This window comes from Lissotriton helveticus, chromosome 8, assembly GCF_964261635.1.
Source record: "Lissotriton helveticus chromosome 8, aLisHel1.1, whole genome shotgun sequence".
Taxonomy (NCBI): Eukaryota; Metazoa; Chordata; class Amphibia; order Caudata; family Salamandridae; genus Lissotriton; species Lissotriton helveticus.
Genome location: NC_136069.1, coordinates 1,036,127,881 through 1,036,144,816, shown reverse-complemented (window position 1 = coordinate 1,036,144,816; position 16,936 = coordinate 1,036,127,881). Strand labels below are relative to the sequence as shown.

General features: G+C 47.8%; 1 protein-coding gene across 1 annotated transcript in view; it reads right to left on the bottom strand.

The window, feature by feature from the left end:
• Nucleotides 1-5,894: 5,894 nt before the first annotated feature.
• The window catches only part of LOC144771860 (uncharacterized), an 85,055-nt gene continuing 74,013 nt past the window's right edge, over nucleotides 5,895-16,936 (bottom strand). The window contains exon 5 of the mRNA XM_078656117.1: nucleotides 5,895-6,774. Within this exon, the coding sequence (XP_078512243.1) occupies nucleotides 6,280-6,774 (495 nt within the window). The 3' untranslated portion in view covers nucleotides 5,895-6,279. The remainder of the gene's footprint in view (nucleotides 6,775-16,936) is intronic.

The window sequence follows — 16,936 nt, the reverse complement described above, 5'->3', positions numbered from 1 at the left end:
ATGGAAGAATGAGGGCTATGTTTTTTGGTGATAGGACAGTATGTTCATTATTTTGCCACCAAAATGGGCAAAATAATGTTCAAATAATGTTTGAGAAATGGAAAGGGAAATGCACTGATTTGGCCCAGTAATTGAAAAAAATGTGCACTCTTTCTTTCGACTCTTAATATCGGTAAATGTGCACTGCTTTTTTCAGTTATGTGAAGGAATGCCCCGGTTACTTATCGGTAATCTTCATTACTCCGAGTCCATTTCTTCCTCGCCACAGTAATTACCCATGAGCATCCGGCTCCACGTAGAACTCCAAGTCTAAAAAAGCGCTCCAGTCTCCCTCTCCCTCCACCAAGATGGCCCCCAGTGGCTTCAGCCAATCCCATAAAGGGACACAGAACACACCGCACGACCTGAGAAACCAAGCCGCAGACATGAAGCCACCACCAGGGCCGGGAGGGAAGGGAAACTATACTGTGGCGAGGAAGATATGGACTCGGAGTAATGAAGATTACCGGTAAGTAACCGGGGCATTACCTCCTCGTCCTGTCTTCCTCGCCACAGTAATTACCAATGAGCCGATACCAAAGCAATCAGCTTCATGCAAGGAAAACACTCCACAGAAATCATGCAGAGAAACATATTTCAATCACAAGAGGCACAAAAATTCCACAGAAACATACACCTCAAGGAACCCAGCCGACAGTACAGAAGAGGCAAAGGAAACAGAGCCCCCATCCCCAATCTGAAGGCGAGAATGGGACATGAACGTATGCGGGGACGACCAAGTGGCAGCCCGGCAAACAACCACAACGGACACCCCCTAAAAAGCGGCCCACGATACAGAAACAGATCAGGTGGACCGACCCTGAACAGGAAGAGTGGGAAGGTCAGAAACAGAACCATAAGCCAACAGCATGGTCTCCTAAATCCAACGACTGACAGTGGACAGGGAGGGCTCCAGGCCCTGACGAGACAAACCAAAAATGACAAATAAATGTCAACCTTACAAAAGGAAGAAGTGTGTGATAAACAAACCAGAAACGCACGATGCACATCCAACAGGTGGAGATGGCAATCCTCAGCCGAGGAAGGAGCAGGACAAAGAATCGGAAGAACCACATCAGCAGAACGGTGAAAAGAAGAAACCACCTCAGGAATAAACGTAGGATGAGGGCGAAAAACCACACGATCAGACAATGACCACATTGGAGCAGACCGCAGGAAGGCACCCAGCACACCAATACGCCTGGCAGATGGAATAGCCACAAGAAACACCACTTACAGTGTCAAGAACTGCAGGCCCACCGACCCCAAAGGCTCTAAAGGAGCCGACTGCAAGGAACGCAACACCAGAGGAAGGTCCCAAGGAGAACATAAGAGAGGACGGGGACGTTGCAAAGAAAAGCGACTCAAAAAGACGAGCCACCAAGGAGAATCCAAACCAAAGGCAGGACATGAAATGCCCGAACGGCGGCCCATTGATCCCTGAGAGCGGAAACGGCCAAGCCCAAAAGGAAACCATCATGTAAAAATACCAGAAAAACGAGCAGGGACCAAAGAATCCAACGACAGCTTGTGACACACACACCATGAGGCAAAGTCATCCTAATGCGAAGTGAAGGACATAAGAGTAGAAGGCCTTCGAGATTGCGGAATGACGCCAGTAACCGCAAAGAACAACCTGCAAGCATCAGTGATCCCCTCCCAAGAGCCAGGCCCGCAGACCCAGGGACCGGAACACAGGCAGAGGTAGAAGATGACCAAACAGATGATAAGGCACGAACGGTAACGTCCAGCCAGGAGACCAACCTGGAGCAATCAGAAGGACAAACGACCCCTCCCTCCTGATCATCTGTAAGACGTCGGAATCAGGGGAACAGGGGGAAAAGCATACAACAGACCCTCTGGCCAAAGGAACGACAGAACGTCCAACCACCAGGCATCCCGGCAAAGCATAACCGTGCAAAAGCAGCGGAACTGGGCATTGTACTGGGAAGCAAACAGGTCCACAATCGGAGAACCAAACATCCTCCGTAACCTCCCGAACACCAATCGAGTGAGGGACAAAGACCCCATGGAAGGAAACACCCGCCCATACAATCCGCCACAGAGTGCACCGGACCCGGCAGGGAAATCGTAGATAGGGATGCCAGGATCAACCCCGCTCAACAACAAAACCGACTGCTGAGGCAACTGAGGGAACGAACCCTGCACCCCCTTCGATGGTCGACATAGGACAACACCACCTTAGTGTCCGTCCGGACTCGCACACGGCGAACCAGAAGAAGAACAGAGAAGGCCAACAGACCCAAAAGGACGGCCAGTAGCCCCTTATAGTCGGAAGAACAAGACAAAACAGACCGAGGCCAAACCCCTTGAGTCGGGGAATCCCCCAGAGTAGCCCCCACCCCAGCTGGCCGGCAACGGTAGCGAGAACCCGGGTGGGAACAACCAGAAACGGGCGGCCCGTGACCAGAAGACCCTCGTCCGACCAACCATCCAGGACCACTTGAACATCCGCGGACACAGGAATCAAAACACACATATCCAGGGAACAGGGGTCCCAAGCAACAAATAGAGGGACATCACCGGATACATGTGAAGGCGAGCCCATGGTACGGCCAACAAGGATGCAGGCAGCAGCCCCTGAACCCGTAACCACACGCACACAGGATGAGAAGGCCCCGAAAACATGTACTGCACAGCAGACAACAGTGACAGAATCCGAGCAGGGGGCAGGAACACCATACCCAACGGAGTCATGACCAGAGCCCCAATGAAAGACAAGTCCCGCGCAGGAACCAGGGAGGACTACGGAACATTCACCAAGAAGCCGTGATGCGACAGGACAAGGCACACCCTTCGGACAAGCAACTCTGCCCCGAAGAGAAGAAGCAGAAAAGCAAAAAAAGTCCAGAAAAGGAAAAACACCAACGCCCTCCCCATGTAAATGTCCAATAAGAGGAGCCAGAACCGCAGTAAAAATTCTGGGCGAAAAGCAGAGGCCAAAAGGCAAAACCTGGAACAGACATTGACGACCCAGGATGCAGAAACGGAGAAAACCTCAGAGAATCCGGGTGAACAGGCATATGCAGAAAGCACCATTCAAGCCCATGGAGGCCAGAAAAGCCCCAGGAGAACTGAGAACCTCAGTGCGTCGTACCACCAGGAAGAGGAAGGAATAAACCCCCAACCCCAACAGATCCACGGGTACGGGAATCAAGGCAGTCCACAGAACAAGGGACATGACACCCTCCAAAAGAGCCACCCGCCCCAGAGCGTCCCTGGGTCAAGGAGTGGATCAGAAACAGACTGGGGGAGTCAGGGTAAATCCAAGACGCACACCTCCAGACACCACCAGTAGCACCCACAGAACTGACACAGTCTCGTGCCAAGAGACCATGAAGCAAGCGAGGCGACCCCCAACCGGAACCACTCCAGGAGCGAAACAGACAGGAGTTCGAAGCGGGAGCGGAGGAGGCAGAAACACCGGAGAACCGGGATTAGACAAAGGAAGGACCACCCCGGCCACGCCCCCTCCCACGAAAGGGCTGACCAGCACGTCCCCCACGAGAATGACAAAAAAAAAACTGGTTACCAAAGGCTCGGAAGCGACCAGCACGTGCAGGAGCAAGGAGCTTACGGTCTTCCGCCGTCATCATCACCATGTCCCCCAAAGGGGACCCAAACAACTAGACCCCAGAAAAATGGGATCACCATCAGGAGACCCTTCAGAGCCACATCAGTCTTCCAGGAGCGGAGCCACCATAGACGTCTCGCAGCAATCGAAGACCCAGCCGCAGAGGCCGCCGCCCCCAATGAATCAAAAGAGACATCAGAAAGCAGATGAACCCGCTGCTCCATCCTCGACAAAGCAGCAAATACATCCACCCCTCGGGCCAACAACCCAGCCAAAGACTGAAAAAAAAAACTTAAGCAAGGAGTGGAATGCGTAAGAGGAATAGGCAGCATCCATGATAGAAAAAGAAGCAGCCGAAAAGTGCGCCTAACCGCACCATCCACCCGACGAACCACAGGATCCGTAGGAGAGGAATCCCCAGAAACAACAGTCCCCTGAGAGGACAAACTGGCCATCAAGGAATCAACCCCAACCGAGGACGGGAATTCCACAGCAAAGGTCAACAGAGGACAGCGTACACACCAAAAATGCGGAAAAAGAGCCCTTGTACAAATCATCCCATTCAATATCCAATTTCCATAAAACAGAAAAATGGATAGTCAAAGAATCAGGCTCAGGACACCGATACTGTGAAAACAGATCATCCACCAGAGGTACAACAGAAGGAAACACCAAGTAATTGCGAATGTGACCCAGCACCTCCCTCAGGTCGGCACCTTGCACAAAGCGACCCCGGACATCAACGCCCTTAACAGTGACAGAACCAGCATCAGCAGCGTCATCAACCCTCGCCTTATTATCATGATGAACGGGCACCTGACCCTGCAAAGCTGTAGCCACAGCAGAATCAAACATCTGCTGTAAAAACTCCATAGAAGAAATCGCCACCCCTGAACCAGAAGCCACCTCCAAGTCATCAGGAGCAGGAATCACCGGAGAACCACGTTTCAACACAGCCATTGAGTGAACGAGCATAAAAACACAGGCAATGAACAGGACAACATGCCCGGCATAAAAAGGTCCCGAGGTTGCCAGGTAACCATGTAAATCAACCCACTTCCGACTCCAAAGAACATAAATGCCACGTGGAGAGCCGCGCGCACGCGCAAAGACAGCCATAGACCGTTGTGGGTGGTAGGAGGAACGGAGACCCGAAGGCGCTCCAACCGCATCAATAGAATGCCCAGAATCGGTAGCAGGTAAGAAAGCGACCAGGAGCCTCCGGCCCCCACAGCAAGTGGACCCGGCCTGGGTACCAGGGAAGGAAAAGCGACCGGGAGCCTCAGGCCCCCAGAGCAAGCGTACCCGGCCGCGCTATGTCCGCACAGCAGGACGCGCGGACGGTAAGCATCAGAATCCAACCGGCAGAGCAGGACTCCAGGCGTCCTGTATAACGAGGTATCAAACGACCCCAGCCGAAAAGAAACCCCACGAAAGTCCGCTAAAGCAGGACAAGAGGCGTGGAGGCAGAAGAAGGGGGAAAAAACAAATTACAAATCCCACAAAACAAAAACCATGTAAAACATGAAGTAAACACATACACAAAAACTACTTCCCCCAACTCGATACCAAAGGACAGAAGGGGACCGCTCAAGCAGGACCCCAGCCCCACTCACCTGACCAGCAGGGAACACAGCAGTAGTGCAGAAGAAGACAGGACGAGGAGGTAATGTGCACTTCGTCAACGGCACTTTCTGACTTTAGACCCAAGATGCAGTAGCTTCAAAAGCCTCATATTTAATCAAATATTTGATTTTTGTTTCTTGGAAGGGGGGCGGGTGAAGAGCCACCGTCTCATATGGATTCTCCTCAGTACCATCCTTTAATATCAGAAGCTCCCCTTTAAAAATCTCAGGCCCTGCAGGTGTCACAGATTGTTAAATATACTAAAAAGCTGTTAGCCCTAGTGGCATTACAAGACACAGGGTAATTCACCGGATATGGAGTTTTAATACTGACACTTCACCTGCTCAAAGCAAGGGGATAGCGTGCTGCAGCAACACTTATTCCTGCAGGCCAATCCCCAAAAACCTTGTAATGGGTAATATTTCCGCCCGACCAAGTTATTGATGTCAGAAGTCTCTTTATTGACAGAGGGTTAGGCAAAATAGTATGTTCTACTGTGCAGTCTCTTTTCCTACATAATATTCGCCTCCCTTATCTTTAATAAAATCAGGACTCTCCTTCACCAGCAGACTAGGAAAATCTAATATTACCGTCCGTTTTCTTTTTTTCTAAATAACAAAAAGGACGTGCAGACCTTTCTTCACAATTATGTTTATTTGTCTACTACTATCCTCTCATGTTAGAAAATGTCAACGATAGATCAAAAACAAAAATGATGTTCTGAAGTGTAAAATTGTGAATACACAGTTTGGGACCTAGGGTTTCATGAACCTATGGTGCGGAGGGAGCTTTGCCCTGTTTACACTATTTGCTAATCTCAGAACTTCTTTCAGTTTTTAATCCAAAGGGAGAATGAAATCCGCTGTCTGTAGACTATTTATCCAAGTCATAATGATTTTGGGTTGTCCAAGTCAAGAAAGGTTGGTTAGTTGTTCACCCTCACTGCTAGCCAGTTATGGATACTCGGACAGAAAAAAAAGCAGCAATTGGTCGCATTCAGAAGACCAACCACTTCTGGTCTACTCCTGCTCAGCTCCCTCCATGTTGCTTTCTGCTTCATCAGCAGGTGACTGACGGTCTGTCTGAGGCATTTCTTCTGCTCTTTCAGCCTCACTCTCTTCTTTTGGTAGCTCGTCTTCTGTCTTATTTCCTTCTTCTGTTTCGCTTTCACCTTTCGCTGACTGGCTTCTCACAGACTCTACTTCTTGGTCTTCATCCGTGTCTTTTTCATTTCTCTCTTTTGTTAGCTTCTCATTTTTGGACTTTGGCGTCTCGTTTTTCATCGTCTTACTTTGCACTTTTTCTGCCTTGGGGTGGGTGTCCTTTTTCAAAACCTGCTTCTTGACTTCCTCTCTCTTTCCTTCTGCGCCTTCTGGTTTCGACAGCTGCTTGACATTTTTGGAAGCTTTTGCCTCTGGCTTTGCCGCCTCTGTGTCGTTTCTTGGGCTTTCGTCCTTCTTCTTGCTATCCTTAACTGGCTCCCCTTCTGTTTTCTTGCTTCCCTTTGGCCTTTGCTGAAAAATAAAAAACCTTAATAAAATAGCAGATTTGCAATTTCATATTTTTAATGCATTGCTGTTTTTGCTTTTGCATATTGTTCAAGCCTAATCAGTATTTCAATCTTTAACAGACGTATACGTAAACGAGGCTTTAAGAGTTACTAGATAAAGTATTACTAGCTATTAATATAACAGTTATGTAGCCATTGTCATTAGGAGTTGTGTGGATTGGTAATTATACACTTTTAACAGAGTGAGGAATAAAACCTGGTAATATTACCCCCCACATCCGCTCACATTTCTCACCTGTGAAAAAATGTGAAGGTAAATGAGCCCAGAATTTGGGGGAAACATGCAGGAAACATCCTGGTAATTCCAGGACCTCGGTGTTATTTTTAGTGATTCTTAAAAAAAACAAAAAAAAAAAACAAAAACAGTTCAGGGATTTTTTGGGGGCTGGGGGGCGGATTTCTAAATGTATAACTTTTTTTCTCACTGATGGAGTTTTCTGTAATGCTCTTCCACCATTTCATTCCCAATCATGGGATTTTTCTCCTCACACCAGATGTTGGTTTGCACTCAGTGCAATAATGTGCAAAATGCTGAGAGAGGGATTGTTCTGTTTCACTTCCTATAGCACGACTTCTGGAGCTTCTCAGATTCCTGGCTTTTTCGTGTATGTTTTTATGGTCTGGGTTGACAGTGCAGCCGCTACCCAGTCAATGATACGAGAATCACCAGAAGAGGGACTCTGGCTCCGCCTAGGTGTTTGGGGTTCTGTTTACAGGATTTGATTGGGCAGAAAGTTATGTGCTTCACCTCAAAGAGTGCTTGTTGTACTATCTAAGCAACAATAAATACGCATATCACTAAGCCTTCCTCCAAATGTGATTTGTTTTTCTAAAAAGCAGAGGCAGTAAGGCGTTGACGGACAAATCACATAATTGAACGAGGAGGAGTCAGAATCTTTTAGTGACGTTTCAACAGCTTTGTGACTCAGCTCGATTTTCCAACATTTAGTTTTAAGTAGGCGGCTAGTGCCACCCAGTGGTCACGACTAAAGAAAAGCTATTAATCATATTCAGGACGGATGGTGAAGAGGTACAGCTGTCCATCAACGTCGTCAGCTGCAAACGTGTTTCTGAAGCCATTTACAAACATGGCGTTCTGGCAGCGGACAAATCATTATTTGCTCAGCAGTTTGGTACAAACCTGTCAATGCGAATATCACCAGAAAAAGCGTGCCTAGTAGGTATGACATCTTAAAAGACCAGAAATACAATAAGGAAAGGTTCAGCATAATTTTCTTTGCTATTAGCAATAGGTCTAGCTATTAGCTTGATGTCAAAAAGTCACCATATTAGGAATAAGGATGTAACTGGTTTATTGCTTTAAAAAATAGCATATACAGCTAACCAACAGGCTAAGGACCTAAGAGACTGGCAGGGTCTAATAATACCGGAGCTGTACCCAATATGAACAGAAATCGAGACTGTTCCTTACACCTGCACCAGGGGAGCTTGTATCTGTGGAGTACGCCACAGAACTCACCCGTACCTTCTTGACAGACGTCGCATCTCGCCGCACCCGCTTCGCGGGTGCCGCTTCGCGTCTGAGGACCCAGTGAGGATTTGGTTTTCAACTGCCTGTGTTTACGGAGAAGGAGTGGACTGGCTGGACGCCACAGGGACTCAGTCAACCAGGAGTCCCTGCGGGACCGAACACACCTGGTCTGCGCCTACTGCTCGGCCCGCCCACCGGCCACCACGCACAGAGAAGCTGCCTCCAAACAGTTTGAACTGGGATTGACTGTTCCTTTACACCTGCACCAGGGGAGCTTGTATCTGTGGAGTACGCCGCAGAACTCACCCGTACCTTCTTGACAGACGTCGCATCTCGCCGCACCCGCTTTGCGGGTGCCGCTTCACGTCTGAGGACCCAGTGAGGATTTGGTTGGTGACTGCCTGTGTTTACGGAGCAGGAGTGGGCTGGCTGGACGCCGCAGGGACTCAGTCAACCAGGACTCCCTGCGAGACCGAACACACCTGGTCTGCGCCTACTGCTCGGCCCCGCCCACCGGCCACCACGCACAGAAAAGCTGCCTCCAAACAGTTTGAACTGGGATTGACTGTTCCTTTACACCTGCACCAGGGGAGCTTGTATCTGTGGAGTACGCCGCAGAACTCACCCGTACCTTCTTGACAGATGTCGCATCTCGCCGCACCCGCTTTGCGTCTGAGGACCCAGTGAGGATTTGGTTGGTGACTGCCTGTGTTTACGGAGAAGGAGTGGGCTGGCTGGACGCCGCAGGGACTCAGTCAACCAGGAGTCCCTGCGAGACCGAACACACCTGGTCTCCGCCTACTGCTCGGCCCCGCCCACCGGCCACCACGTGGCTTATTTAGTAGAACAATCCACGCTGCGCTGGAGCGCGCGGGAGTGCGCCGGGCTAAGCCCGGGCAAAGGGCGGGCCGTCTGTGGCCGTCGGAGGCCGATTGAGGCCGGGCCGGGCCTATTCTCTTGCATTCATCCTCCAACATTGCTACCGTCGGAATGTCTGTTTCAGGTATGAGCCCCGATTTAACTATTGTGGATAAGCCGGGGGGCTGCCATTAAAAGGTACTCTTGAAAATTATTTCACCAAGGTCCTCATTGACTTAGAAAAGGAGACCACGCTAGCAGAGCGAAGGGCGGAGCGCCGTCGCTCGGTAGAAAGTTTGAAAAACAAAACTATAATAGATCCTACGCTGAAGGCCCCTTTTTCTAATGGGGGGAATCTCAGCGGAACTGAAGATCTAACTCTGCAAGAGAGTGTTCCACTTTTGCTACGAGACTGTACCCCTACACTGTGTGCCTCTATTGGACAGACCTTGAGTCCTACCCCACCCTCTAGCCCTACTAGTTTAACAAAGGATTCAGTCAGTATGAATCGCACTTCTGACAAATTTAAACATAGTAAGAATAAAAGGCCAATTTTGCCTACGGTTCACGGCCCACCACCCTGCAAAAGAAGACGCAAGGGGGGGGCAATGCAAAAACCGAAGACTTGCCACTCTGATTTTGGCAAGTCTCTCAAGCCCGGCACCTCAGCTGTTCAGACTTTAGCATCTGCAGAAGACAAATTGTTAAATCCGACAGTCGATTCAACATCCCCGCACATTGGAATGGACAACGGCATTAGTCTACCCGCCGATACCCCCATTGAAATCAGCATATACTAGTGTTTCATTAGATAGCATGGAACACTTAATTAGATCCCTCATTCTACCCATCATTGAAAGGTTAAAAAATGTGGAGAAACGTCTTGAGGTTATGGAGTTGGGTGTTGGGAGGAAGGATAACTTACCTGAGGTCCTGGTGAGGGAGGCTGTCCCCCCCTCGATCTTGATCCCGGTTATACCAGCTATGTCCACTGCCCCTAAAGTCTCATCTCAACCCACTATAGTCACATCAAAACCCCCCAAAGTGGCAGGTCCCATCCAACAAAAGCTATCTCCCCCTAAGCAGGCAAAAAAATCAGTCGTAATTCCCGCGAGTAACATCATGAGGGATCAGGAAAAGGTACCTGCAGGGAAATTTCGTGAGGAGAGGAGAGGCACCAGACACACAGGGGATCTAACGAACAGGGGTCCATTAGTAGAACTTTCCCCGGAAGCTGTGCCTTATGTGGTTGTCTTAACAGGGGTTCCTGTATTGGCTGATAACAAGAGGGAAGGGTTTGCCCAGCTGAAGAATAAAATTATGCATTGGTTTAGAGTATACAGACCAATTGCAAGTAACATCAATGGCGAAATAGTATACGTTCGCCGACTTCCTTGGCTGGGTAGTAGAAGAAAGGACATTGAGGGAGATGTAGTCGTAGTCAACTTTAGAGATTCGTGTGCGGTCAATTATATATTAAACTGGCCTGCAGGGAATGGTAATAACAGCATCATCCCCCGCCCTCTGACCTACTTCTATCCCAGATCCTTAGTGTTCGCCCCAAAATATACAAGTGGACAATCACATACCCATACATATTTTCCAGCCCCATTTAACAGCGGGCATTTCTTACATGCACAATACCAAATGCCTGCTGCTGATCCCTACGGCTGGAATACTGTACCCCCCAGAGCCAACACAAATTTTAACAGAAGTATGGACCATCTGAGGCCCTTCACACCCCTGGATGACGGATGATTGCGACTGAAGTTTACAGTCTAGGTGGGGTATAGGGGGACAATCCCATACTGCTAGTTCAGAAGGTGCAGCCCAGGTGGTTTCAGAAGAAGAAGAAATTACTCCGTACCCCATGTTACACCAGCTTTTGGGGGAGAAAAATGTAGTAAGGGAAGGAGAGGGCTCCAAAATTCCACAAGAAGGATGTTTAAAGTTGATCTCATGGAATATAGCCGAGTTAGAAAATAAGCTACTAACCCCAGAGTGGGCGGCCTTCATGGCAACATATGATATATGCCTTATGCAAGAGACCTGGGCACTGGAAGAGAGCAGTAGCTCGTCTTTCGCAACATTTGACATCCTGGTCGTGTCCACAGGCAGAGGCCGCCCATCGGGTGGGTTGTCAATTTGGTTAGGTACCCACCTGGGTATCCAGGCGACCCAAATACAAACAAACTCACTGGACATACAGTGTGTCTTATTAAAACCCGCAAGCAAACCCAAAGTAGCATTAATAAATATCTACTCCAGACCATCCAGTAATGGACAAGAGTCGGAAACAATAAAAGCCCTGAATTCTTTTATCCAGAGGCTAGACCCCTCTATTTCAATAATTCTTGGGGGAGACTTTAACTGTCAATTCGAACCACTGGGAAGTCTGGAGCTAGGTGAGCAAGATGAGGTTGACGCACTTTGGCATATTCCTGAGCTCAATATTACCCCGGTTAGGGCATGGACCCCTTTAGCTCTCCAAATAAAATCCTTCTCCCTTGAAACATCTTTGCGGGCATGTAATGGGAGATTGGACCCTGATTCCCCAGCTATATTTACGTTTAACCGAGTAGGGCAAACATCCATCATTGACTACCTCATGGTAGACGCCAAAAATTGGGATAAGCTAAAAGAATTTAGGGTCGTACAAAGACATGATAGCGACCATAATGCCATGGTTCTAACTTTTAAGACGGGGTCCTTTGGTTTAACTAATCCTGTATCCGAACCTGCGGCGTCTATGCCTCCCCTTATGTTGGCTAATAATAGAAGAAGGGTTAAATGGCCCCACCTAGTAAATTCACCATCCAGGCTAGCAAAAATGTACCGACTTGCAACCCCACTTATCACCCAGATGGGTGATCTATCCGGTAAGCATCAGGCAGTGGAGACACACAGCCAGCTAGTTACGGTATTGGGGGACTTGTTCTACCCTGTAAAAGGAACTAAAAGCGAGCCCCGAAATCTCACCCTTGGTTTGATGATGCATGCAAAAAACTAAAAAATAAGCTACTTGCGGCAATCAAATCTAATAACAGAGTGAATATTAGGGCAACCAGACTGCTATATAAAAAGGAGCTCGCTGGGAGCAAGAGGGAGTGGGAAGAAACCAGGTGGGAAGATCTAAGAGGGGCCTTACTAGCAAAAGACACCAAATTATTCTGGGCAATAGTAAACTCTAGTCTAAAAGAGGGAGGGGGGCCTCTTCAACCAAATATTGCTCCGTCAGTCTGGGAGGCACACTTTGCTGCGCTTTACACCAGCCTTAAGACTGATACTAGTGAACACCTAAATGGGGCAGAGATATCGGTGACAGATGATGCCCTCCAGATGCCCCGAGCCCCAGACCCCCCGCACGAGTATCGACTGCGGGGGGCCTCGGACTTGGGTTATCCGTTAGGTCAGCGGGACACCAGGAAAAGGGAGGGCCCTGGAGACACCGAGAGCATCTCAGTTAAAGAGGTGGAATTGGTGATCACCAGGCAACTACCCAACAAAGCCCCAGGCCTCGACAGACTACCAGGAGACCTTTTCCGCTCCCAGACAAAAATCTGGGCCCCGTACTTGGCTGTTCTATTCAATGCTGTCCTTTGGGGAGCCAAGATACCGGACACCTGGGCAGGAGCGGAGATTGTGCCAATCTTCAAGAAGGGCTGCCCCTTTGTGCCATCAAATTATCGGCCGATTAGTCTCCTGGATACTTCACAGAAGCTAATGGGCCGAGTCCTTCTGGACAGATTGTTGGGGTGGATGGAGGAGCAAAAAATATTGACTACCCTACAGGCCGGCTTTAGAGCTGAAACTTCGACCCTGGACCAAATTTTTAGGTTGCAGGTCCTTTATTGGAAGACAGCAAGTGTAGAGGGTGGCAGCCTCTACCTTGTTTTCGTCGACCTGCGGGCTGCTTTCGACCTTGTCCCCAGGGAAAGCCTGTGGAGGGTACTGAAAGAACTAGACCTCCCGCCCTATCTGCTAGACGTCCTGATGCGCTTCCACGCAGGGAATTATGCCAAGGTGAGATGCGGGAAGAATGGGGAATTATCAGCCTGCTTCCCCGTGACTAGAGGCGTACGCCAGGGCTGTGCCCTGGCCCCCACGCTCTTTAGTCTTTATATAAACGGCCTGGTGGGTGAACTGGATAAGGCCAGAGACAGTGATGCTCCTTGGTTGGCCACTGGCCGGGTACCTGCTCTGATGTTCGCAGACGACACCCTGTTGTTGTCTCGAACATCATCAGGTATCCAGAGGGTCCTGGATGGGTTTGTATCCTTCTGCGCTCTGAGGGGATTGGAGATAAACTCAGCAAAGACGAAGTTTATGATCTTCCATCCCCCAAAGCGAACTCGCCCTAACCGGGTATTAAATGGCGTCCCGCTCGAAAGGGTGAGAACCTTTATATACTTGGGGGTTACCCTGACTGAAGATTTCGGTTGGGGCCCACAGATATCCAAATCTGCTTTGAGGTTGGCGCAGATCGGAGGGGGCATTGGCAAGTTCTACAGAGCAACCCTGTTTAAGCCAGTTGCCCCTGCCCTTGAGATCTATGGGGCGCAAGCTAGACCAGCTGTGATGTATGGTGCAGAACTCTGGGGCCATAAGAGCACACCAAGCCTCCTTAAGGTGGAACAGGCCTTTACGCAGAACCTGATAGGCCTTCCCCAGAGCACCCCGCTCACACCCCTGAAACTCGACGTAGGCCTAGAGTCCATTTCAGAACTGCTAGCCACCCGTCCTCTTCTGTATTGGAGAAGGCTTTGGACAGTGCCTGAGCTTGAGGATTATAGAGTTTGCTGCAGTCTGGGGGCACCTAAAGACCAAGAATATCCCCTGGCTAGCCCACATCAAGGCCCTAGTACATCAAATTGGTATGCCCCAATTATGGGAGATCCCGGAGGTGAGCTGCTCGAGAGTGAAGAGATTGGAGCTATTGGCCTCCCTGAGACATTATAACCTAAGCCTTCTGCATAGCTCGACAACGCTGGGCAGTCTGTCTGCAGAGTTTTTGCAGGTAAAACTTGTGTCTAAGAGGGAGGAGTTTTTGGACTTAATACAGCCTCCCCTTGCAAGAAAACTTTACACACAATTAAGACATGGTTGTCTACCTATTGGGGCATTTACTTGCAAATGGAATGGACGAGAAGAGGGAATTTGCCCAGTTTGTAACAACATCAAAGAGGATACTGTCCACGTCTTATTCTTCTGCCCAGCCTACAGTACAATAAGGAGATGCTGGTTGGCACCGCTATGTAGAAACCTTGATTTAAGACAATGTGCTCAAGCTGTTAGAATTTTACGATATGATACCTCCCCCTCTATTGTGTTTGTGGTATCCCGTTTTTTATATGGTATGTGGCGCAGAAGGCTCACTTTAATGAATTGCAACAATTTGTGATCAACTGGGACGTTTTTGATACCATTACCGTGATAACTTTCTGTTTAATAACTTTTTAACCATGTAATTTATAATTACTTATGTATTTTATTCCGTGTATGTATATATTTTATTTGTGCTTTTATGGTCTATGACCGCAATAAAGTTATCAAAGATAAAAAAAAAAAAAGATACTAAAAGCAATATGATATTGCTTCTGTAAAATGCCATGCTCAATGTAATGTTAAAAAATGGTTGTAGAACGGCAACAAACAACAGTTCTCTAAAGTGTAACAAACAAAATGTCTCTTGGACCTAATGCCAACTAGACTGTCAGAAATCAAATGATAAATTCGATTTTTACATTTTTTCTGAAGAACAGATGAGGAAATCTTTTTTCGTTCAGATGGAAGTTTAAGCCTGATGCGTGGAGCAAGAAACATAAAGGCTTTGCTTTCGCAAGTTATTTTTAGATCTTGCCTGGAAACACATGCACTGTCGTTTGCAAGACTTTTCGTTTACTAAGAGTAGGCTTACCATGGGCTGACTTGAACATCCCTCTCATTCCCTTGCTTCTGTTTGCTCTACCCGTACCGGCTTCATTTCCTCTTGTTGTGTTTGTCCCTCCCTACCACATGGCCCAAATAACTCTTCCTTGCCCAGTGTCCTTCCACTGCTTGCACTTTTTTCTTTTACAGGCTGTGCTCCATAAGAGTACAAGTGTTTGCATGTTTTCTCTCCTCCATCCTTCTTCCCATGCTGTTGCTCCATCATAGGTGTTTGCCTCGTACCTCCCACCTCCTCCCGTTTCATTACTTTCCTTGTCCTCCCAGCCCACTCCTCGGTTGTGCTGCCTGACCCATACCCGTCCTGCATTGTGTTGCTTGTCCCATCTCTCCCGCCCCCTTCCCACATTGTGTTACTTTCCCCACCCCTCCTGTGAGGAAAAAAAGCACTATGACGTGGCCTGTGCCAGATGCGTCATAGAACTTTTTCTCTTACCTTTCAGCCATATTGCACAAAAGCCACACTGTTGTACAACATTGCTAAAAGACATTGACAAAGCCTATAGCTTTCGCCTAGGCGAGACCTATTGACTATGGCAATGCATGTCATCTTGTTTATTTATCCAGTTGTCTGAGCTTGAACATTCTGGGGCACACACAACATGTTAATGACATTCTAATGCTATTAAAGTGTCTTAGATGATTCCATAATTTACAGTGTTTGTTTTTCACTGGCAGCAGCACAGAAGTGAGAAGGACCGTCATTAACTTCATACTTCAGAGCACAGTTTTGTGTTTGAGAGCACAGTTCTGCACTAATCTACATGGAATTGTGAGTTTGGCTTGACAGTGCAACTTTCGCCTGACCTTTTGTGGGTGTTGGGTAAAGTCCAAAGCCAATGTTAAAGGGTGAAGGTTTTATCGGTTCATTGTGAAAAGTCATGCCAGATTTCATAGGAGACATCTGTACATTATGAACAGTCAGTAGGTCTGACCTACTTGTTAAAGACAATAGGCATTTAAGGATGTATTGTTATTACACTGTGCTAAATCCTGTTAACTGTTATTTGTTACATGAAATATCGTAGATTACCATAGTAGGCAAGGGTTTTTGGTGGTTGTGAACAAACCATTGGGACAGACAATATGCACTATGTTAGTCCGTGTTAGACTCGATTAGTAGGGTGTTTAAATTGTTTTTGCAATTGTATTTTTGTACATAATTGTAACTTTATTACGGTTTACCTAATGAAGGCTTATTAACCAAAACAGTAGGTCTGAGTTCGTTATGGTGAAAAGCCAATGATAAAGGTTATAGACCTGATAGTTTAGAATGGAATATTATAACACATAACATACTGATTTTGAAAAGCATATGTTAAAACCAAAAGGCATTTAAACGTAATTATACTATACAATTGGTTTACTTTTAAGTTAGTTACTTGTGTGTTTATTTGTGATTACATTCAGGTGAGCACTGCTTAATGGGTGTAAGGGAATACAATAATTGTTTACAGGTTCCCCCGTAGGGCCTAGACACCAAAAAGAAAATTCGATAGTCTAAGAGAGGTAGAGATACGTTTAACTAGTTATTTCCCTAACTATGCTACAGATGGTCTGCTGATGTGAACATTCTTCTGGGCACTGAACTCCTTTTCCTAATCTGTTGCTCTTGTCCGATTGACAGCCCAAATATGGTGTAATATCTGCCCGTTCTGCTATATTTTGAGGGTCCTTTCGGTTGTTTGGTTACCTATAGTGCCAGGACACCTCTTTCTGATGTATTTGTGCGCTTAATAAATATTTCACGTACATACAAGTCGGATGTCCTCCATCTCTTAGAGTCATTGCTCAGTTTAGGACCAGACAC